The 25,516-nt window shown below is 42.6% G+C and overlaps 1 protein-coding gene across 1 annotated transcript in view; it reads right to left on the bottom strand.

Annotated features, from left to right (window-relative positions):
• cfap221 (cilia and flagella associated protein 221) overlaps window positions 1-25,516 on the bottom strand; it is a 200,030-nt gene that overhangs the window by 84,652 nt on the left and 89,862 nt on the right. Inside the window, exon 8 of the mRNA XM_063052456.1 lies at window positions 21,510-21,669. Coding sequence (XP_062908526.1) covers window positions 21,510-21,669 — 160 coding nt within the window. The remainder of the gene's footprint in view (window positions 1-21,509; window positions 21,670-25,516) is intronic.

The following is a 25,516-nucleotide window of genomic DNA, read 5'->3' on the forward strand; positions in this document are numbered from 1 at the left end:
GTGCAGTTTTGGTCACCTACCTACAGGAAGGATGTCAGTAAGATTGAAAGAGTAAAGAGAAAATTCACAAGGATGTTGTCAGGACTTGATCTGAGTTATAGGTTAGGTATGAATAGGTTACGACTTTATTCTCTACAGCGTAAAAGAATAAGAGTAGATTAGACAGAGGTATATAAAATTATGACGGGTATAGATAGGTAAATGCAAGCAAGTTTTTTCCACTGAGGTTGGGTGGGACTATAACCAGAGTTCATGTGAAAGGTGAAACATTTAATGGGAATATGAGAGGGAACTTCTTCACTCTAAGAGTGGTAAGAGAGTGGAATGAGCTGCCAGTGGAAGTGGTGGATGTGGATTCAATTACAAGGTTTGAGAGAAATTTGGACAGGTATATGGTCCAGCTGCGGGTGGATGGGATTAGGCAGATTTATAGTTCTGCATGGTTTTGGTGACCTGAAGGTCCTACTTCTGTGCTGTAGTATTCTATGACTAGACATTCATTGGCCTGCTTGGAAATCTATTGTATGCTTAAAAACTCTGATTCTTCAGCACCTATTTTCTTGAAAAAATATAGTTACAGTATAAACATGGTGGAACTTCAGATAGATTATTTTAGACAATGTGAGTTGGCAAATTCCTCATTATGAATCTGTTCCTTCTATAATGAGGTGGACTGCTTGTTTGGCATTCATACTATACATCCAAAGCTGCCACTAGACTTATTCTAGATGAAAGAACCAAATGCATTTCATACTCCTATGGGTCAATAAAATGCATGTGTATGCTCTTCAGTTTTAAGAAATCAGAAAAATTCCTCTGTAGCAAAGTCCAGAGGTTTCCACACACAAGCCAAGGGTTATTATTTTTAGTAACACATGCAAAATGCTGCAGGAACACAGCAAGTCAGGCAGCATCTATGGAGAGGAATAAAAAGCTGACGTTTCATCTCTTTATTCTTCTCCATAATGCTGCCTAACCTGTTGAGTTCCTCCAACATTCTGTGTATGTTACCCTGGATTTCCAGCATCTGCAGAATCTCTTGTGTCATTATTTATACTTGTGAATTTGCAGCCGGTAATATAGGAAAACTTCTCAGGTCCAGATTATAACATCTGTGTAAGAAACACGTCCCACACATCTCCTTTAAATTTTCATCTTTTCACCTTAAATGCATATCCCTCGAGTATTTAACATTTTCATTCTGGCAAAAAGATTTTGACTACCTAATGTATCTATGTCTGCCTCTCATAATTTTTATAATCTTCTGTCAAGTGCCCAGTGAGCATATGGATTAGACTGAATATCAACATTAAATGGATTCCATCTTCACTAATTTGACTGTAATGAAGATGTAAGTTAATATGATAAATTCAATGCAGAATCAAATACAGATATGAAAAAAGGGTGAATCCTTGAATAAACAGAAGAAAAAGAAAGAAAAGTAATTTATTTTCTAGTAATTATTCAAATCAGAAGAGTGAAACTCCAAAGCCTAACAACAACCACACCTGGAGTATTGTGCTGAAATTTAGTCTTTTATCATAGAAAATATACTGCTACGAATGAAGTTCACAAAAATTTCATTAGAGTTTACAGGAAGTGTGGGGCTATCACACAAGGAGAGATTGAGTAGATTAGGCTTCTGTTTTTTAGTATTTAGCAAAATGAGATGTTACTTCAGAAAATCTTGTAAAATATTCAGAAGACACACCAGAGCAGATGCAGAAAGGATGTTTTTCCTGGATATGGAGCCTGGTTTATTAAGGGTCGTGGGTTCAAAAGAAAGGGTGGGCAAATGATGACTGAAAAAGGAGCAGTTTTTTCACTCAGAAAGTGATGGATTTTGGAATTCTCTCCCAAGTAAGACTGCAGAGACTCAATCATTGAATGAAATGGACATTTATAAAGCTTATATTTCCTGAGACATTTTACAAGGAGCTGTACTGAGTATCATTGTGGAAAAGGTTGAGTTATTCATCACTTAAAATGTATTTTCAGCCTGCTGATAATTTCTAATCATATATCTTTTGGGAAAGAGGTTTTGGGTAAACTATTTCTGGCTTTATTGTGTGGGTTGCTCATTGGGGTAATCAGTCACGCTTTACACTGCTGATAATACAGATCAGGCAAGATCGACTGCTCAGAACAAAAAAAAACAGCAAGTGTTAGGAAATCTTGTAGCCATAGATCTTCTAAACTATGAGCCTGCAAACTCTCACAAATTTTTGGGAAGCTTTGAAATACATGTGCATGTATTCAATTACATTCTATATCAACGGAAAGTCAGTCAAAACTGCAAACTTGAGTTCACATTCATCAGGATGGACTCATTATTAGTAGAATTGTTGTAATTGCCAGCCCTTGAAAAGATCTGTCATCTCCTTAATGCACTTACCAGTGTTTAACTGCAAGATCCTACAAAATTTCTGTCAGGGCCTTAGAGAGATCCTGAGATTAATAGCCAAAGGTACTCATTTACTTTCTCAAACGCAATTACAATGTGATCACCAGGACCATCAGGATCGGGTATCCTACTGGAACTAGATATACCACCCTCTTCTATAGTATTTTCAACCTCTTCAGAAATTAAACTTCTGCAGAGAGGGGAGGCTGTTTGATCTGGTACTGGGAAATGAACCTGGTCAGGTGTCAGGTCTCTTGGTGGGAGAGCATTTTGGAGGTAGTGACCACAACTTTATCTCCTTTACCATAGTGCTGTGGAGGGATTGAAGCAGACAATTTGGGAAAACATTTAATTGGGTTAGGGGGAAATATGATGCTATTAGGCAGGAACTTGAGAGCATAAATTGGGAGCAGATGCTCTCAGGGAAATGCACGGGAGAAATGTGGCAAATATTCCAGGAAAATTTGCATAGAGTTCTGCATAGGTAATTTCCATTGAGGCAGGGAAAAGATGGTAGAGTTAAAGAACCATGGTGTACAAAGTATGTAGATAATCTTGTTAAGAATGAAAGAAAAGCTTACGAAAGTTTCAAGAAACTAGGTACTGTTAGAGCTCTAGAAAATTACAAAGTTGCCAGAAAGGAGCTTAAGAATGGAACTAGGAGAGCCAGAAGGGTCAATGAAAAGGTCCTGGTGAGCAGGATTAAGGAAACCCCCAAAACCCCCAAGCATTCTACAAGTATGTGAAGAGCAAGAGGATGAGCCGTGTGAGAATAGGACCAATCCACATGGAGTCGGAGGCGGTAGTGGAGGCATTTGATGAATACTTTGCTTCAGTATTCACCAGGGAAAAAGACCTTGACAATTGTGGGGATGACTTACAGCAGACTGAAATGCTTGAGCACATAGACATTAAAAAAGAGGATGTGCTGGAGCTTTTGAAAAGCATTAAGTTAGATAAGTCACCAGGACCAGATGAAATATACCCCAGGCTACTGTAGGAAGCGAGGGAGGAGATTGCTGAGCCTCTTGCGATGACCTTTGCATCATCAATAGGGACAGGAGAAGTACCAGAGGATTGGAGGGTTGCAAATGTTGTTCGCTTGTACAAGAAAGGGAGTAGAGATAACCCAGTAAATTATAGACCAGTGAGTCTGAGTGGTGGGCAAGTTGTTAGAAAAGATCATGAGAGGCAGGATTTATGAGCATTTGGAGAGACAAAATCTGATTAAGGATAGTCTGCATGACTTTGTCAAGAGCAGGTCGTGCCTTACAGGCCTGATTGAATTCCTTGAGGATGTGACTAAATATATTGATGAAGGGAGAGCAGTAGATGTAGTGTATGTGGATTTCAGCAAGGATCCAAGGAGACCTTGTTTTGTAGATCCAGAATTGGCTTGCCCATAGAAGGGTGATTGTAGATGGGTCATATTCTGCATGGAGGTCAGTGACTAGTAGAGTTCTACAGGGATCTGTTCTGGGACCCCTCCTCTTTGTGATTTTTATAAATGACCTGGATGAGGAAGTAGAAGGGTGGGTTAGTAAGTTTGCCGATGACACAAAGGTTGGAGATGTTGTGGGTAGTCTTGTGGGTTGTCAGAAGTTACAGCAGGACATTGATAGTATGCAGAACTTGGCTGAGAAGTGGCAGATGGAATTCAACCCAGATAAGTGTGAAGTGGTTCATTTTGGTAGGTCCAATTTGAAGTCAGAATATAATATAAATAGTAAGACTCTTGGCAGTGAGGAGGATCTGAGAGATCTTGGGGTCTGTGTCGATAGGACACTCAAAGATGTTGCACAGGTTGACAGTGTTGTTAAGAAGGCGTATGGTGTGCTGGCATTCATCAACTGTGGGATTGAGTTCAAGAGCCATGAGGTAATGTTACAGCTACGTAAGACCTTGGTCAGACCCCACTTGGAGTACTGTGTTCAGTTCTGGTCACCTCACTACAGGTAGCATGTGGACCCCCGGGATCAATAAAGCATGACTATGACTATGACTATGACTATGGATACTATCGAGAGAGTACAGAGGAGATTTACAAAGACGTTGCCTGGATTGGAGGGTATACCTTATGAGAATAGGTTGAGTGTACTGGGCCTTTTTTCTTGGAGTGACAGAGGATTAAAGGTGACCTGATGAGAGGTGTATAAGATGATGAGAGGCATTGATCGTGTGGATAGCCAGAGGCTTTTTCTCAGGCCTGAAATGGCTAGTTTTAAGGTGCTTGGAAATTCACACAGAGAATGGTGGGTGCCTCGAATGCACTGCAGGCAGCGGTGGTGAAAGCGGATACAATAGGGTCTTTTAAGAGCCTCTTGTATAAGTACAGGGAGCTTAGCAAAATAGAGGGCTATGCGCTAGGGAAATTCTAGGCAGTCTCTAGAATAGGTTACATGGTCGGCACAACATTGTGGGCTGAACGGCCTGTAATGTGCTGTAAATTTCTATTTTCTATGTTCTGCCTTTAAGCCATAAGTGCAGAATATATCGTTACGCAAGCCTGAAGATCCTCTGTCCCCTGTAGCTGCAGGCAAAGAGAAGTACTTTTCAACTGTTCTTATGTATGCTCTTCACAGCCCTTTGAAGCCTAAAATATTGCTGTGAGCAGCGTGCAATATTGTAATGCTGACTTACAAAATGCAATGAACAAGTGGGGAGATGTTGGAAGTGATAGCATTGTTGAATAACTTGTGGAAATCCAACAAAAGTAACTCAATCAGCAAATCTGCAGATGACATCAAGATTGGGGGTGTAGTAGACGGGAAGGAAGACTAACATAGCTTGCAGCGAGGTCTGGACCAGCTGGAAAAATGGTCTGAAAAATGGCAGGTGGAACTTAATGCAGGCAAGAGTGGGGTGTTACACTTCGTTAAGACCAACCAGGGGAGGGTTTACACTGTGAACGGTAGGGCATTGAGGGGTGCTGTAAACAAAGGGGTCTGGGAATAGAGATTCATAATTCACTGAAGCACAGGTAGATACTGTCGTAAAGAAAGTTTTTGGCACATTGGTCTTCAGAAATTAAAATGGTGAGTACAGGAGATGGGATGTTAGGTGGAAGATGCGCAAGACATTGGTGAGGCCTAATTTGGACTACTGTGTGCTGTTTTGGTCACCTACCTAGAGGGAAAATGTAAAGAAGCTTGAAAGAATAAAGAGAAAATTTATGAGAAAGTTGCCAGATCTGGAGGACCTGAGTTATAAGGAGAGACTGAATAGGTTAGGACTTTATTCCTTGGAACATAGAAGACAGAGATTTGATAGAGGTAAACAAAATCATGTGGTGTATAGATACGGTAAATGCAGCAAGCTTTTTCCACTGAGATTGAGTAGAACTACAACTAGAGGTCATGGATTAAGGGTGGAAGGTGGCAAGAGTGTGGAATGAGCTGCCAGCACAAATAGTGCATGTGAGCTTGATTTCAATGATCCAGAGAAGTTTGGATTGGTACATGGGATGGTAGGGGTATGGACAGCTATGGCCCCAGTGCAGATTGATGGAAGTAGGCAGGTTAGATAGTTCAGCACAGACTAGAATGGCTGAAATGGCCTGTTTCTGTGCTGTAGTTTCCTATGACTCTAACTATCACAAACCAAACTTTTGTACTGAATGAAACACAATTCACCTGAAAACCCCCTTTCATGGAATCACATTGTGGATATTGAAAATCTAAATTAAAAACTGCTGGAAATGCTTTGAAGATCTGGTAGCACTTGAGAATGTTCATCAATGTTAAATGTTGAAACTGCTTTTTTCTCCAAAGATATTTTCTGATCATCAGAGAATTACCAACATTTCCAGATTTTATTTTGTTGATGGATGCAGTTTAAGAATTTGTCCCCAGATTTCTTCATGCACCTTCGATTCCAACCGATGTCATTATAATTTCCAATGAACAGTGTCCAACCTAATATGTGCTGAAACTGGAATACGTTCAAAGGAGGTTCACGGAAATGATTCCAGGATTGAATGGTTTGTTATAGAAATATAGGCACATAGAATAGTACAGCACAGTACCGGCCAAAACTGCATACAATACTCACCAGGGCCTTGTACAACTGCAGAAGGACCTCTTTGCTCCTATACTCAACTCCCCTTGTTATGAAGGCCAACATGCCATTAGCTTTCTTCACTGCTTGCTGTACCTGTATGCTTACTTTCAGTGACTGATGAAGAAGGACAAGGACACCCTGATCTTGTTGTACTTGCCCTTTTCCTAACTTGACACCATTCAGATAGTAATCTGCCTTCCTGTTCTTACCACCAAAGTGGATAACCTCACATTTATCCACATTAAACTGCATCTGCCCACTCACCCAACCTGTCCAAGCCACCCTGTATTCTTGTAACATCCTCCACACATTTCACTCTGTCACCCAGCTTTGTGTCATCTGCAAATTTGCTAATGTTACTATTAATCCCTTCATCTAAATCATTAATATATATTGTAAATAGCTGTGATCCCTGCACCGAGCCTTGCGGTACCCCATTAGTCACTGCCTGCCATCCTGAAAAGGACCCGTTAATCCCTACTCTTTGTTTCCTGTCTGCCAACCAATTTTCTATCCATGTCAGTACCCTACCCCCAATACCATGTGCTCTAATCTTGCCCACTAACCTCCTATGTGGGACCTTATCAAAGGCTTTCTGAAAGTCCAGGTACACTGGTTTTCTCATGTCCATTTTCATAGTTACAACCTCAAAAAATTCCAGAAGATTAGTCAAGCATGATATCCCCTTCATAAATCCATGCTGACTCGGACCGATCCTGTTACTGCTACCCAAATATGCCGCTATTTCATCTTTTACAATTGACACCAGCATCTTCGCCCACCAATGATGTCAAACTAACTGGTCTATAATTGCCTGTTTTCTCTCTCCCTCCTTTCTTAAAAAGTGGGATAACATTAGCTACCCTCCAATCCATAGGAACTGATCGTGAATCTATAGAACATTGGAAAATTATTGCTAATGCGTCCACGATTTCTAGAGCCACCTCCTTAAGTACCCTGGGATGCAAACCCTCAGGCCCTGGGGATTTATCACCCTTCAGTCCCATCAGTTTACCCAACACCATTTTCTACCTAATGCGAATTTCCTTCAGTTCCTCCGTTACCCTAGGTTCGTTGGCCACTATTACATCTGGGAGATTGTTTGTGTCTTCCCTGGTGAAGACTGATCCAAAGTACCTGTTCAGCTCGTCTGCCATTTCCTTGTTCCCCATAATAATTTCACCCGTTTCTGTCTTCAAGGGCCCAACTTTGGTCTTAACTAATTTTTTCCTCTTCACATACCTAAAGAAGCTTTTACTATCCTCCTTTATATTCTTGGCTAGCTTACCTTTGTACCTTATCTTTTTCCCCCGTATTGCCTTTTTAGTTATCTTCTGTTGTTCCTTAAAAGTCTCCCAATCCTCTGGCTTCCCGCTCATCCTTGCTATGTTATACTTATTTCCTTTTATTTTTATACTGTCCTTGACTTTCCTTGTCATCCACGGTCGCCCCTTACTCCCCTTAGAACCTTTCTTCCTCTTTGGAATGAACTGATCCTGCACCTTCTGCATTATTCCCAGAAATACCTGCCATTGTTGTTCCACTGTCATCCCTGCTAGGGTATCTTTCCAGTCAACTTTGGCCAGCTCCTCCCTCATGGGTTCATAGTCCCCTTTGTTCCACTATAATATTGACACTTCCGATTTTCCCTTCTCCCTCTCAAATTGTAGATTAAAACTTATCATATTATGGTCACTACCTCCTAATGGCTCCTTTACCTCGAGTTCCCTTATCAAATCTGGCTCATTACACAACACTAAATCCAGAATTGCCTTCTCCCTGGTAGGCTCTAATACAAGCTGTTCTGAGAATCCATCTCTGAGGCTCTCCACATATTCCCTTTCTTGGGGTCCAGTACCAACCAGATTTTCCCAGTCTACCTGCATGTTGAAATCCCCCATAACAACTGTAGTGTTACCTTTGCGACATGCCAATTTTAACTCTTGATTTAACTTGCATCCTATATCCAGGCTACTGTTTGGGGGCCTGTAGATAACTCCCATCAGGGTCTTTTTGCCCTTACAGTTTCTCAGTTCTATCCATACTGACTCTACATCTCCTGATTCTACGTCCCCCCTCGCAAGTGACTGAATTTCATTCCTCACCAACAGAGCCATCCCACCCCCTCTGCCAACCTGTCTGTCCTTTCGATAGGATGTATATCCCTGAATATTCATTTCCCAGCCCTGGTCCTCTTGGAGCCATGTCTCTGTTATTCCCACAACATCATACTTGCCAATTTCCAACTGAGCCTCAAGCTCATCCACTTTATTTCTTATACTCCGTGCATTCATATATAATACTTTTAATCCTTTTAAAGTAATACTTTTACTCTTCTCACCTTTCACATCAATTCATATTGCATTTGCCCATACTCTCCGATCCCTTCCTGATCTTTCTGCCTCATTAATTCTGCTGTCTTTCTTAACTGTTCTTATTCTCTCTTTCCCTTTAACTCCATTCTTATATTTCCAGTTCATCCCCCCCCCACTACATAGTTTAAACACACCCGTGTAGCAGTGGCAAACCTGCCTGCCAGAATGCTGGTCCCCCGCCTGTTAAGGTGCAACCCGTCCCTTCTGTACAATTCATCCTTACCCCAAAACAGATCCCAGTGGTCCAAGAATCTAAATCCCTGCCTCCCGCACCAGCTCCTCAGCCACATATTCAGATCCTCTATCTCCCTGTTCCTGTCCTCTCCAGCACAAGGAACTGGAAGCAAACCGGAGATAACCACCCTGGAGGTCCTGCCTTCTTCCGAGTTCTCTGAAGTCACGCTGCAGAATTTCTTTCCTTATCCTCCCAACGTCATTTGTGCCGACATGCACCACCACTTCTGGCTGTTCACCTTCACCCTTGAGGATGCCATGCAATCAGTCCGTGACATCCTGGACCTTGGCACCAGGGAGGCAACACACCATCCTTAAATCCCGCCTGTTGCAGCAGAAACCCCTTTCTGTACCTCTCACTACGGAGTCCCCTACTACCACGGCTCTGCCTGACTTCTGTCTCCTCGGCTTTGTTTCAGCGCCAATTTTTGACTCGCAGACCTGACCGCCTCTCAGACTGGTAATGCTTTCTTTCCCAACAGCTTCCAAGAGGGTGAACCTGTTTTCAAGAGGTACATCTCCTGTACTCCAAGCATCCATCCCTTCCTCATCGTCGCCCCCACTCCCCTCTCTCTTCCGGTATCTTCGGTGTAACGATGTCACTGTAGGTCCTGTCCAGAAAATTCTCGGTTTCTCAGATGAACCTGAGGTCACCCAGTTGCTTCTCCAGTGCCTCAACACGGTCCTTCAGGAGCTGAACTTGGACACACTTTCCATATTTGTAGCAGCCAAAAGCACCGTCAACCGGATGATGTGACCTCCCACATCATGCAAGCAGCACACTGAATCAGTTGACCTGTGATTTCTTCACCACCTCTCACCCTCTCCAGCTGTGACGTAGTCTCCTCCCTCAGCCTCCTCACCAAAGACTCTCGAGACAAAGACTCATACTTTTATCACAAGGTACTTCCTTCGACAAGGTCACTCCCCTAGAGCAAACCTTGATTATATTGGCTGATATTTTGACTAATTCGTTTCACTTGTTGCACCTCGTCCGACCTTGAACGTTTGTGTTGCTGGATGGTCCCGACCGGTTTTTAAATCAACCCCTCCTTCTCAGCCAGTTGCCTCACTCACTCCTTCACTTGTTGCACCTTGGCCAACCTCGTTACCTTATACTAGTGTGACGAAAGACCAAGTTATCAGAAGATTGATGCTGAGAGAGATAAGAGAGACAAAGGGAGAAGTGTTCAAAATGTTAATGAGAGAGAAGCGAGATTAACGAAAAGAGACACAGTTCCGAGTATTGACAGACCAGTTGCTTTGAACCTGAACTGTTTGAAGTTTGATGGACAGGAGATACCCCAGCAGGGGGATAAAAGGAACAGGTTCGCTAAGGTAAGACAGACACCACGAGATCACGAGATAACGACACCCTGGAAAAGTGGTGTGCCCCTAGAAGTTGGTGGGAGTTTGGAGGTCTGGTCGCGGGAACCGACCATAGACGCACAGGGTGAGAAGGTACGATCGGCAGGAACCTGGTGTGTGTGTCCGCCTTTGCCTGGGTGCCGGGTTCACCGCGGAAGAACGATAGTATCTGGAACGGAGGGGTCACAGTCGGTGACCTCCGAAGACATTAAAAGGGCTCGCCCGAAAGCTAACTGCGGGGAACATCAAAGGTCTGTGAATCGAAATTTGCATTCGCTCTCTCTCTCTCCAACGGCACAACAGCGATTACTGCGAACTGTACTAAGCTGAACTGAACTCTGCGTCACTTGAGACTGATCATTTTACCCCTAGACTGCGATAGAGCTTGATTGATTCCTATTATCCTAGTTCTGTGTACATGTGTGTTTTATCATTGCTAACCTGTTGCATTTATATCCTTACGATTAGAATACTCTGTTACTTATTTCTTTAATAAAACTTTCTTAGTTCCAGTAATCCAGACTCCAACTAAGTGGTCCATTTCTGCTGGTTTGGCAACCCAGTTACGGGGTACGTAACACTAGATCTAGTAGGTCATTCCCCCTAGTCAGCCTGTCAACATACTGTGACAGGAATCCGTCCTGGACACACTTAACAAACTCTGCCCCGTCCAAACCCTTGGAACTAATCAGGTGCCAATCAATATTAGGGAAGTTAAAGTCACCCATAATAACAACCCTGTTATTTTTGCACCTTTCCAAAATCTGCCTCCCAATCTGCTCCTCGGTATCTCTGCTCTACCAGGGGGCCTACAGAATACCCCCAATAGTGTAACTGCTCCCTTCTTGTTCCAGACTTCCACTCATCCTGACTCAAAAGAGGATCCTGCTACATTACCCACCCTTTCTGTAGCTGTAATAGTATCCCTGACCAGTAATGCCACACCTCCTTCCCTTTTTCCGCCCTCTCTATCCCTTTTAAAGCACTGAAATCCAGGAATATTGAGAATCCATTCCTGCCCTGGTGCCAGCCAAGTCTCTGTAATGGCCACCACATCATAATTCCATGTATGTGTCCAAGCTCTCAGTTCATCACCTTTATTCCTGATGCTTCTTGCATTGTGGTACACACATTTCAGCCCTTCTACCTTACTATCTTTACACTGTTTATTCTGCTTCTCTTTCCTCAAAGCCTCTCTATATGTTAAATCTGGCTTTACTCCATGCACTTCTTTCACTGCTCTATCGCTCTGGGTCCCATCCTCCTCGCAAATTAATTTAAACCCTACCGAACCATGCTAGCAAACCTACCTGCAAGGATATTGCTCCCCCTCGAGTTCAGGTGCAACCCATCCAATCTGTACAGGTCCCACCATACCCAGAAGAGATCCCAATGATCCAAAAATCTAAAACCCTGCCCCCTGCACCAACTCCTCAGCCGCGCATTCAACTGCCATCTCCTCCAATTCTTACCATCACTATCACGTAGCACTGGCAGCAATCCTGAGAATGCCACCCTTAAGGTCCTGTTCTTCAGCCTTCTGCCTAGTTGCCGAAACTCACACTTCAGGACCTCATCCCTCTTCCTGCCTATGTCGTTGGTCCCAACATGTATCACGACTTCTGGTTGCTTTCCCTCTCGTACCAGGATGTCGTGCACCCGGTCAGAGACATCCCGGACCCTGGCACCCGGGAGGCAACAAACCATGTGGGTGTCCTTCTCACGTCCACAAAATCTCCTGTCTGCTCCCCTGACTATAGAGTCTCCAGTGACGACAGCTCTCCTCTTCTCAGTCCCACCCTTCTGCACCACAGGGTCAGACTCAGTGCCAGAGGCCCTGCCACCATGGCTCACACCTGGTCGGTTGTCCGAAGAACATTTGATGGCTCTGGCCTGTATTCACTAGAATTCGGAAGAAACAGGGTGATCTCATTGAAATCTATTGAATGGTGAAAGGCCTTGATAGAGTGAATGTAGAGAGAATGTTTCTTAAGGTGGGAGAGTCCAAGAACAGATGACATAGTCTCAGAATAGAGGGGCATCTTTTTAGAATGGAGAAAAGGTGATGAGGAGGAACTTCTTTATCCAGAAAGTTAGTGAATCTGTGCAATTCATTGTCACAAGAGGCTGTGGAGGCCAAGTCTTTATGTATATTTAATGCAAAGGTTGATAGATTCTTGATTGGTCAGGGCACGAAGGGATATGGAGAGAAGGCAGGAGATTGGGGCTGAGAGGAAAATTGGATCAGTCATGATGAAATGACAGAGCAGACTTGACCGGCCAAATAAGATTCTTAGACCATAAGATATAGGAGCAGAAGTAGGCCATTCGGCCCATTGAGTCTCTCTGCCATTCAATCATGGGCTGATCCAATTCTTCCAGTCATCCCCACTCCCCTGCCTTCTCCCCATACCCCTTGATGCCCTGGCTAATCAAGAACCTACCTATCTCTGCCTTAAATGCACCCAACGACTTGGCCTCCACAGCTGCTCTTGGCAACGAATTCCACACATTTACCACCCTCAGACTAAAGTAATTTCTCCGCATCTCTGTTCTAGATGGACGTCCTTCAACCCTAAGTCATGCCCTCTTGTCCTAGACTCCCCTATCGTAGGAAATAACTTCGTCATATCTAATCTGTTCAGGCCTTTTAACATTCGGAATGTTTCTATGAGATCCCCCCTCATTCTCCTGAACTCCAGGGAATACAGCCCAAGAGCTGCCAGAAGTTCCTCACACTGTAACCCTTTCATTCCTCAAATCAATCTCGTGAATTTTCTCTGAATCCTCTCCAATGTCAGTATATTCTTTCTAAGAGACCAAAACTACACACAATTCTCCAAGTGTGGTCTCACGAGTGCCTTATAGAGCCTCAACATCACATCCCTTCTCTTATATTTTATACCTCTAGAAATGAATGCCAACATTGTATTCGCCTTCTTCACCACTGACTCAACCTGGAGGTTATCCTTTAGGGTATCTTGCAAGGACTCCCAAGTCCCTTTGCACCTCGGCATTTTGAATTCTCTCCCCATCTAAATAATAGTCGGCCCATTTATTTCTTCCACCAAAGTGCATGACCAGACACTTTCCAATATTGTATCATTTGCAAATTTAGCCCCAAATCCATTAATCCCATTGTCTAAATCATTGACATACATCATATAAAGCAGCATTCCCAACACCGACCCCTGTGGAAGTCCACTGGTACCCGGCAGCTAGCCCGAATAGGATCCCTTTATTCCCGCTCTCTGTTTTCTGCCAATCAGCCAATGCTCCACCCACGCTAGTAACTTCCCTGTAATTCCATGGGCTCTTATCTTGCTAAGCAGCCTCATGTGCAGCACCTTGTCAAAGGCCTTCTGAAATCCTAAGAACACCACATCTACCGCATCTCCTTTGTCTACCCTGCTTGTAATTTCCTCAAAAAATTGCAGAAGGTTAGTCAGGCAGGATTTTCTTTTCAGGAAACCATGCTGGCTTTGGCCTATCTTGTCATGTGCCTCCAGGTATGCCGTAATCTCATCCCTAACAATCGATTCCAACAACTTCCCAACCACTGATGCCAGGCTAACAGGTCTGTATTTTCCTTTCTGCTGCCTCCCACCCTTCCTAAAAAGTAGAGCAATATTTGCAATAGCGGAGTAACATTTGCAAATAGTGGAGTAACAAATCGTCTAATTCTGTTCCTATATCTTCTGGTCTTGAATTCTGCTCCTATATCTTCTGGTATTGAGTCTCTGGAGTACATATCCTTATCACATTTTGAAGCACTTGTGCTAAATCGAGAGGTCAGCGGGTTGGCATCAATTATATGAAATACTATCACATTTTGAAGCACTTGTGCTAAATCGAGAGGTCAGCGGGTTGGCATCAATTATATGAAATACTATTACATTTTGTGGATTTAAACCTGACCTGTGTCCAAAGCCACTTGATCAGGAGGGACTGAACTACCCAAATGAGTGAGAAGCAAAATGAAGTGTTTCAAGATTAAGTTAATTGAGAAGTTTATAATTTTTCTGATTATTGTCATAAATACCATTCTATAAAGCTAGTATGACATAGATAAGAATTAATCATTATGACATGGCTAGGCTCATTCTCAACAACATACATAGGTTCAGCATGTCCGAAGATGGTCCTCCAAGAGTCAATAAAATTAGGGAGAAAATTAGATCAGATGGTTAAAACATTAACATATTCTTTTAGTGAAAAATTCAGATATTATTAGAATTTTTCAGTATTTATTTGTAAGACTAGAGTACCATTGGCCAAACCAACACTCTTGAACAACCCAACTTACCCCTGTTAGATCATTTCAGAGAGCAGTTCAGTTCACTCCATTGCTGAGGGTCTGGAGTTATGTATAGAACAAATCAAGTAAGATTTGCAGAATTTTTGCATCCTATTATTTTTACAATAATCCTGCATTTAAATACATTCAGTTAAGTTTCATTCGACATTTAGGCATGCAATAGATTAAGAAAACTAAAACCTAGCTGAAGTGAAGCACAATTATTTTTATAGTGTTGGTTTTCTTGTGGAATACAGGAAAAATGCCAGACATTTACGAAATACATTATTTTAGTTTTGCGGAGTCATAGAAAAGTACAGCACAGAAAGAGGCATTTTGACCCATCTAGCCCGTACTGAAACCATTTATAGTGCCTACTCCCAACAACCTGCACTGAGTCTATAGCCCTCCATATCTGTACTATCCATGTACCTATTTAAACTTCTCTTGAACATTGAAATCAAGCTTGGATGGATCACTTGCGCTGGCTGCTCATTCCACACTCTCATGACCCTCTGAGTTTCCCCTCATGTTCCCCTTAAACTTCTCACCTTTCACCTGAAGCCATGACCTCTGGTTGTAGTCCCACTCAACCCGAGTGGAAAAAGCATATACCGTATCTATGACCCTCAACTTCATATACCTCCATCAAATCTTCTCTCAATCTTCTACATTCTAAAGAATACAGTCTTAACCTCGTCAATCTTTCCTTATAACTCAGGTCCTCCAGATCTGGCAACATCCTTGTAAATTTTCTCTGCACTCTTTCAAACTTGTTTACATCTTTCCCGTAGTTAGGTGATCAAAAGTGCACATTCTACACCCCAATTAGGCCTCATTAACATTTTATACAACTTCAAAATAACATCTCATCTTCTGCACTCAATACACTGATTTATGAAGACCAATGTGCCAAGAACTTTCTTTATGATCTTATCTACCTGTACTGCCACTTTCAACGAATTAAGGACCTGTAAACCAAGATCCCTTTGTTTTACTGCACTCCTCAGTGCCCTACTGTTCACTGTGTAAGACCTACCCAGGTTGGTCCTACTGAGGTGCAAAACCTCGCACTTGTCTGCGTTAAATTCCATCTGCTATTCTTCTGCCCATTTTTTGCCAGCTGATGCAGATTCCTCTGCAAGCCAAGACAGTCTTCCTCATTGTCCCCTACACCCCCAATCTTGATGTCACCCACAAATTTGCTCATCAAGTTAATCATATTATCATCCAGATCATTGATATAGATGACAAACAATGAAGGGCCCAGCACCAATCCCTGTGGCACACCACTAGTCACAGGCCTCCAATCAGAGAGGCAATCCTTTACTACAACTCTCTGGCTTCTCCCACAGAGCCAAGACTAATCCAGTTTACTACCTTATCCTGACTGTAGAGCGACTGAACCTTCTTGACCAGCCTACGTGTGGGATCTTATCAAGTGCCTTACAAAAGTAAATGTAGATATCATCCACTACCTTGCCTCCATCCACTTTCCTGGTAACTTCTTTGAAAAACTCTGTAAGTTGTTCATGATTTAACATGCATGAAGCCATGCTGACTATCCTTAATCAGTCCATGTCTATCCAAATACCTTCCAATAATTTTCCCACAACTGACGTCAGACTCAACTGGCCTATAATTTCCAGGTTTATGTGTAGAGCCCTCTTTTATACAGCAGAACAACACTGGCTATCCTCCAATCCTCTGGTACCTCTCCGGTTACTAAGGATGATTTAAGTATCTCTGCTGGGGGCCCTGTCTCTCATAGGGTCCAAGGAAACACCTTGTTCTGCCCTGGGCATTTATCTACCCTGACTTGCCTCCGGGTAGGAAACTCCTTCTACTCTGTAATCTGTGCAGGGTTCATGAAATTGATGCTGCTTTGCCTCAATTCTATAGACACTGGATCTGATGCAAAGAATGCATTTAAGATATCAGAAACAAAGAAATATAGAAAACTTACAGCACAATACAGGCCCTTCGGCCCACAATGCTGTGCCGAACATGTACTTACTTTAGAAATTACCTAGGGTTACCCATAGCCCACTATTTTTCTAAGCACCATGTACCTATCCAGAAGTCTCTTAAGAGACCCTATCGTATCCACCTCCAGCACTGTTGCTGGCAGCCTGTTCCATGGACTCAGCACTCTATTCGTAAAATAACTTACCCTTGACATCTCCTTTATACTTACTTCCAAGCAGCTTAAAACTGTGCCCTCTCATGTAAGCCATTTCAGCCCTGGGAAAAAGACTCTGACTATCCACACGATCAATGCCTCTCATCATCTTATATACCTCTATCAAGTCATCTCTCAGCCTCCATTGCTCCAAGGAGAAAAGATGGAGTTCACTCAACCTATTCTCATAAGGCATGCTCCCCAATCCAGGCAACATCCTTGTAAATCTCCTCTGCACCCTTTCTATGGTTTCCACGTCCTTCCTGTAGTGAGGCGACCAGAACTGAGCACAGTACTTCCAAGTGGGGTCTGATCAGGGTCCTATATAGCTGCAACATTACCATTCAGCTCTTGAACTCAGTCCCACAGTTGATGAAGGCCAATGCACCGTATGCCTTCTTAACCACAGAGTCAACCTGCACAGCAGCTTTGAGTGTCCTATGGATTTGGACCCCAAGATCCCTCTGATCCTCCATATGTCAAGAGTCTTACCATTAATACTATATTCTGCCATCATTTTTGACCTACCAAAATGAACCACCTTATACTTATCTGGGTTGAACTCCATCTGCCACTTCTCAACCCAGTTTTGCATCCTATCGATGATCCGCAGTAACCTCTGACAGTCCTCCACACTATCCACAACACCCGCAACCTTTGTGTCATCAGCAAACTTACTAACTCATCCCTCCACTTCTTCATCCAGGTCATTTATAAAAATCACAAAGAGAAGGGGTCCCAGAACAGATCCCTGAGGCACACCACTGGTCACCAACCTCCATGCAGAATATGACCCATCTACAACCACTCTTTGTCTTCTGTGGGCAAGCCAATTTTGGCTCCACAAAGCAAGGTCCTCATAGATCCCATGCCTCCCTTACCTGCTCAATAAGCCTTGCATGGGGTACCTTATCAAATGCCTTGCTGAAATCCACATACATCACATCTACTGCTTTACCTTCATCAATGTGTTTATTCACATCCTCAAAAAATACAACCAGGCTCGTAAGGCACGACTTGCCTTTGACAAAGCCATGCTGACTATTCCTAATCACATTATGCCTTTCCAAATGTTCAAAAATCCTGCCTCTCAAGATCCTTTCCATCAACTTACAACCCATTGAAGTAAGACTCACTGGTCTATAATTTCCTGGGCTATCTCTACTCCCTTTCTTGAATAAGGGAACAACATCTGCCACCCTCCAATCTTCCGTAACCTCTCCTGTCCTCATTGATGATGCAAAAATCATTGCCAGAGGCTCAGCAATCTCCTCCCTCACCTCCCACAGTAGCTTGGGGTACATCTCGTCTGGTCCCAGAGACTTATCCAACTTGATGCTTTCCAAAAGCTCCAGCACATCCTCTTTCTAAAATGTCTATATGCTCAAGCTTTTCAATCTGCTGTAAGTTATCCCTACAATCCCCAAGATCCTTTTCTGTAATGAATACTGAAGCAAAGTATTCATTAAGTACCTCTGCTATCTTCTTCAGTTCCATACACACTTTTCCACTGTCACACTTGAATGGTCCTATTCTCTCACGTCTTATCCACTTGCTCTTCACATACTTGTAGAATGCCTTGGGATTTTCTTTAATCCTGCTCGAAAAGGCCTTCTCATGGCCCCTTCTGGCTCTCCTACTTTCATTCTTAAGCTCCTTCCTGCTAGCTTTATTATAGAAACATAGAAAATAGGTGCAGGAGTAGGCCATTCGGCCCTTCGAGCCTGCACCGCCATTTATTATGATCATGGCTGATCATCCAACTCAGCACCCCGCCCCAGCCTTCCCTCCATACCCCCTGACCCCTGTAGCCACAAGGTCCATATCTAACTCCCTCTTAAATATAGCCAATGAACTGGCCTCAACAGTTTCCTGTGGCAGAGAATTCCACAGATTCACCACTTTCTGTGTGAAGAAGTTTTTCCTAATCTCGGTCCTAAAAGGCTTCCCCTCTATCCTCAAACTGTGACCCCTCGTTCTGGACTTCCCCAACATCGGGAACAATCTTCCTGCATCTAGCCTGTCCAATCCCTTTAGGATCTTATACGTTTCAATCAGATCCCCCCTCAATCTTCTAAATTCCAACCAGTACAAGCCCAGTTCATCCAGTCTTTCTTCATATGAAAGTCCTGCTATCCCAGGAATCAATCTGGTGAACCTTCTTTGTACTCCCTCTATGGCAAAGATGTCTTTCCTCAGATTAGGGGACCAAAACTGCACACAATACTCCAGGTGTGGTCTCACCAAGGCCTTGTACAACTGCAGTAATACCTCCCTGCTCCTGTACTCGAATCCTCTCGCTATAAATGCCAGCATACCATTCGCCTTTTTCACCGCCTGCTGTAACTGCATGCCCACTTTCAATGACTGGTGTATAATGACACCCAGGTCTCGTTGCACCTCCCCTTTTCCTAATCGGCCACCATTCAGATAATAATCTGTTTTCCTATTTTTGCCACCAAAGTGGATAACTTCACATTTATCCACATTAAATTGCATCTGCCATGAATTTGCCCACTCACCCAACCTATCCAAGTCACCCTGCATCCTCTTAGCATCCTCCTCACAGCTAACACTGCCACCCAGCTTCGTGTCATCCGCAAACTTGGAGATGCTGCATTTAATTCCCTCATCCAAGTCATTAATATATATTGTAAACAACTGGGGTCCCAGCACTGAGCCTTGCGGTACCCCACTAGTCACCGCCTGCCATTCTGAAAAGGTCCCGTTTATTCCCACTCTTTGCTTCCTGTCTGCTAACCAATTCTCCACCCACACCAATACCTTACCCCCAATACCATGTGCTTTAAGTTTGCACACTAATCTCCTGTGTGGGACCTTGTCAAAAGCCTTTTGAAAATCCAAATATACCACATCCACTGGTTCTCCCCTATCCACTCTACTAGTTACATCCTCAAAAAATTCTATGAGATTCGTCAGACATGATTTTCCTTTCACAAATCCATGCTGACTTTGTCCGATCATTTCACCGCTTTCCAAATGTGCTGTTATCACATCCTTGATAACTGACTCCAGCAGTTTCCCCACCACCGACGTTAGGCTAACCGGTCTATAATTCCCCGGTTTCTCTCTCCATCCTTTTTTAAAAAGTGGGGTTACATTAGCCACCCTCCAATCCTCAGGAACTCGTCCAGAATCTAACGTGTTTTGAAAAATTATCACTAATGCATCCACTATTTCTTGGGCTACTTCCTTAAGCACTCTGGGATGCAGACCATCTGGCCCTGGGGATTCATCTGCCTTCAATCCCTTCAATTTACCTAACACCACTTCCCTACTAACATGTATTTCGCTCAGTTCCTCCATCTCACTGGACCCTCTGTCCCTTACTATTTCTGGAAGATTATTTATGTCCTCCTTAGTGAAGACAGAACCAAAGTAATTATTCAATTGGTCTGTCATGTCCTTGCTCCCCATAATCAATTCACCTGTTTCTGTCTGCAGGGGACCTACATTTGTCTTTACCAGTCTTTTCCTTTTTACATATCTATAAAAGCTTTTACAGTCCGTTTTTATGTTCCCTGCCAGTTTTCTCTCATAATCTTTTTTCCCCTTCCTAATTAAGCCCTTTGTCCTCCTCTGCTGAACTCTGAATTTCTCCCAGTCCTCAGGTGAGCCACTTTCTCTGGCTAATTTGTATGCTTCTTCTTTGGAATTGATACTATCCCTAATTTCTCTTGTCAGCCACGGGTGCACTACCTTCCTTGATTTATTCTTTTGCCAAACTGGATTATCTTCTAGATCTCTATCATTACCTAGTTTTTTTGAACCTTTTGTAAGCTTTTCTTTTATTCTTGACCAGATTTTCAACAACCTTTGTACACCATGGTTCCTGTATCCTACCATCCTTTCCCTGTCTCATTGGAACATACCTATGCAGAACACCACTCAAGTATCCCCTGAAGATTTGCCACATTTCTGCTTTCTCCATCTGTTTTGGCTCCTCACATGAGTTAACTATTCTGGTCTTTTAGAGTCCAGTTTTGTCCTTTGCAATCCTTTTGCTCTTAACATACCTGTGGAATCCCTTAGGATTCTCCTTCACCTTGTCTGCTAGAGCAACTTTTTGCCTTCTTTTAGTCCTCCTCATTTCTCTTAAGTGTTCTCTTACATTTCTTGGACTCCATAAGGTAAAGATAATAAATTTGTTCCTAATTGCCTATATCTGTTACGCATCTCCTTTTGTTTTTTTAACCAAGGCCTCAATATCTCTTGAAAACAAAGGTTCCCTATGTTTGTTATCTTTACCTTTTATTCTGACAGGCATATACAAGGTTTGTACTCTCAAAAGTTTGCTTTCGACGACCTCATCCTTTTGAAGTACACCTTTGCCAGAAGACAGCCTGTCCACACTTGCCAGATCATTTCTGGCCTTTCGCCAATTTAGAATCTCAACCCACAGAATCTCTTTACATATTTACTTTGAAACTAATGACAGTGTGGTCACTGGATGTGACCATATTTCAGGTGACAACTACACTACATCACACATCTTTTGCATTAATAGATACATCTACTGGAAATCCTCCTGAAAGAACAAATAATCCAGCTTTACTGCCTACTACTTACCTAAATTTGTGCCCTGGAGAGTAAATCCCAGTGATAGTACAAATGTAGGGCTTTGCGTTGAACTCTGAAATGATGAGCTGCACCTTACTTTGAGCTGTAGCACGTTCAGATGGTGTATAAGTGACAACAACGTCAATTTGTTCATTAGCTGGTATTATTCCTGTATGATGAAAACCCACAAGTAATCATCCAGACTAACATTTATAAACATATTACATTCATCAACATAGTTGCACTATTACTTATTATTATTAAGATATCCCCATTTAGAAACAACATTTTTTAACTTTAATCTCCTTATCTTGGATAGATAACCTTAACAATGTTGTTGCTGATCTGCCAAATCCACTTGGGAAAACCCACCAGGAAATTCACAGTTAAGTTATATATAACCATTGTTTCATAGATGACATTGATAGGATACAGTAAGTTTGTACAGTAAGTTATTCGGCCAGCTGGTGGCACAATGACATCAGTGCTGGACGTCGGAGCAAAGTCTCCCGAGTTCGAATCCAAGACAGGCCACCCCACCTCCCCCGAGCACGCTTTCCATCCGTGCCGGGTTGAGCGTCGAGCTAGCCACTCGGCCTTGTTAAAAGAAAAAGGATCGAGTCAGGAACGTTCATATTGTGACCCGGTTAATCCGAAAGGAGACCAATCCTGACACCACGCGCCAGACAAGAATGGCCGACTGTCTGGTACGACACGCTAAAAAAAAGTTTGTACAATATCTGTCCTTTATCTGGTTCCATTTTTCACAAGGCACTTGCATCTTGATACAGGCAAGAACATTCAAACAAAGCAGAGTACAACAAGAAATTATAAATCAAATACTGTTAGAAAAGAATGGGACAAACCATGAAAGGGGCTTTTTCTGTGTGGGCAAAAAATAATAAAAATAATAAAATAATAAAATTATAACTTCGACATATCAATTATTTTTACTTATTTAGGTATAAATAACTTCATTCACCCCAACACTGAACTGATTCCACAACATATGAACTCACTTTCAAGGACTACATCTCAAGATTATTCATTACTTATTTATTATTATTATTATTTTGTTAGCATCACATACAAAATGCTGGAGGAACCCAGCAGGCCAGGCAGCATCTATGGAAAAGAGTAAACAGTCAACATTTTGGGCCAAGACCCTTCATCAGGACTGGAAAGGAAGGGGGACCAAGTCATGATAAGAAGGTGGGGGGAGGGAAGGAAGATTACCCTGAAGATTATTATTTTGTTTTTCCTTTAGTATTTGCACAATTTGTTGTTTTTTGCACATTGGTTGTCCTTTGTTTGCATGTAGTTTCTCATTGATTCTATTGTGTCTCTTTGTACCTACTGTGAATGCCCACAAGAAAATAAATCTCAGGGATGTATATGGTGACATATATGAACTTTGATAATATAAAATTTACTTTGAACTTTTTAAACTTTGTTAAATATGAACTACCAAATTCACACAAAGATTGACAGCAAAGATCTGAGGATCTGAATTTAATGTCATTATGTTCAGCTACCAATTAATTGAAGTTCAGCTGATACAAATTAAAGTTTGGTTAAAGGCCCAGGTATTACACTATATTTATGTGCAATTTGTATATTTGTGAATTTGTAGTATTCTTATAAACATAATTTAGAGAAGATCATGGTTTAAAACTAGGAATGAGTTGAACCAACACAAAAACCACATGTTCTTACTAAAGACTTTAGTTAGACCCATGGAGAACAGTGAGTCCTGTTCACAGTGCTCTCTATGCAGATAAAAGACCCGCTAATGAGTTACACCAGGACTACAACTCTGATACATAGCTTGTTTACAAAAACTCTGAATTATGAGTCATCTGGATTATCATTTTTGTATTTCAGTAATCAACTTTAATATCAGAAGTATCAAATTCTCAAAAAAAAATTATTCTGCATTTCCAACTCATGTATGTAAAATAAATAAGATTTTAGAATTGTTCAAAAATATGAATATGTTGTATAAATCGTATATTACTTAATAAAATTTATGAAGCCATTATTCTGAATGACATCTTAACAAAATTTTATTAATTTGAATGATTATATGCATCACTCAGATTTGGGATGTGTCTGCATTCTCAAGATCCTATTCATCGTGAGCTGAATTTTACATATCACACCCAATCCATCAGCTGAGCTACTTGCTTCTACCTCTGATATATAATTTCTGTTCCTACTGATAAAATTGACATCTTTGCCTAAGATGATTTCAAGTATGACTCGCAAACCCAAGGAAATCTGCAGATGCTGTAATTTCAAGCAACACACATCGAAGTTGCTGGTGAATGCAGCAGGCCAGGCAGCATCTCTAGGAAGAGGTACAGTCAACGTTTCAGGCCAAGACCCTTCGTCAGGACTAACTGAAAGAAGAGCTAGTAACAGATTTGAAAGTGGGAGGGGGAGGGGGAGATCCAAAATGATAGGAGAAGACAGGAGGGGGAGGGATGGAGCTAAGAGCCGGACAGGTGATTGGCAGAAGAGATATGAGAGGATCAGGGGACAGGAGGCCTAGGGAGAAAGAAAAGGGGGAGGGGGAAGCCCAGAGGATGGGCAAGGGGTATAGTGAGAGGGACAGAGGGAGAAAAAGAATGTGTGTATATATATAAATAAATAACGGATGGGGTACAAGGGGGAGGTGGGGTATTAGCGGAAGTTAGAGAAGTCAATGTTCATGCCATCAGGTTGGAGGCTACCCAGACGGAATATAAGGTGTTGTTCCTCCAACCTGAGTGTGGCTTCATCTTTACAGTAGAGGAGGTCGTGGATAGACATATCAGAATGGGAATGGGACGTGGAATTAAAATGTGTGGCCACTGGGAGATCCTGCATTCTCCACCTCCAACGGCATCCCACCACTAAGCACATCTTTCCCTCCCCCCCCCTGCTTTCCGCAGGGATTGCTCCCTACGCGACTCCCTTGTCCATTCATCCCTCCCCACCGTTCTCCCTCTTGGCACTTATCCTTGTAAGCGGAACAAGTGCTACACATGCCCTTACACTTCCTCCCTCACTACTATTCAGGGCCCCAGACAGTCCTTCCAGGTGAGGCAACACTTCACCTGTAAGTCGGCTGGGGTGATATACTGCATCCGGTGTTCCCAATGTGGCTTTCTATGTATTGGCGAGACCCGACACAGACTAGGAGATCGTTTCGCTGAACACCTACGCTCTGTCCGCCAGAGAACGCAGGATCTCCCAGTGGCCACACATTTTAATTCCACGTCCCATTCCCATTCTGATATGTCTATCCACGGCCTCCTCTACTGTAAAGATGAAGCCACACTCAGGTTGGAGGAACAACACCTTATATTCCGTCTGGGTAGCCTCCAACCTGATGGCATGAACATTGACTTCTCAAACTTCCACTCTCGCCCCACCTCCCCCTCGTACCCCATCCGTTATTTATTTATTTATATACACACATTCTTTTTCTCCCTCTGCCCCTCTCACTATACCCTTTGCCCATCCTCTGGGCTTCCCCCCTCCCCCTTTTCTTTCTCCCTAGGCCTCCTGTCCCATGATCTTCTCATATCCTTTTTGCCAATCAACTTTCCAGCTCTTGGCTCCATCCCTCCCCCTCCAGTCTTCTCCTATTATTTCGGATCTCCCCCTCCCCCTCCCACTTTCAAATCTCTTTCTAGCTCTTCTTTCAGTTAGTCCTGACGAAGGGTCTCGGCCCGAAACGTCGACTGTACCTCTTCCTAGAGATGCTGCCTGGCCTGCTGGATTCACCAGCAACTTTTATGTGTGTTGCTTCAAGTTTGACTCGTTAGGTTTTAGTGCTCAAACCGCCAAAGAAACTAATGTATTTAAAAATGTAATTCTCAAATCATTTTTCTCTGCTTTTCTGATTTACAACATTGGTGAAAAATTCTTAGAAAATAAAATTCATGCTTTATTAATTTTTTTAACTAAAAGAAGAAGATGTTCTAAGCTTTCAACAATAATTATAATACAAAATTCCACCTAGAAGT

This window comes from Mobula hypostoma, chromosome 6, assembly GCF_963921235.1.
Source record: "Mobula hypostoma chromosome 6, sMobHyp1.1, whole genome shotgun sequence".
NCBI lineage: Eukaryota > Metazoa > Chordata > Chondrichthyes > Myliobatiformes > Myliobatidae > Mobula > Mobula hypostoma.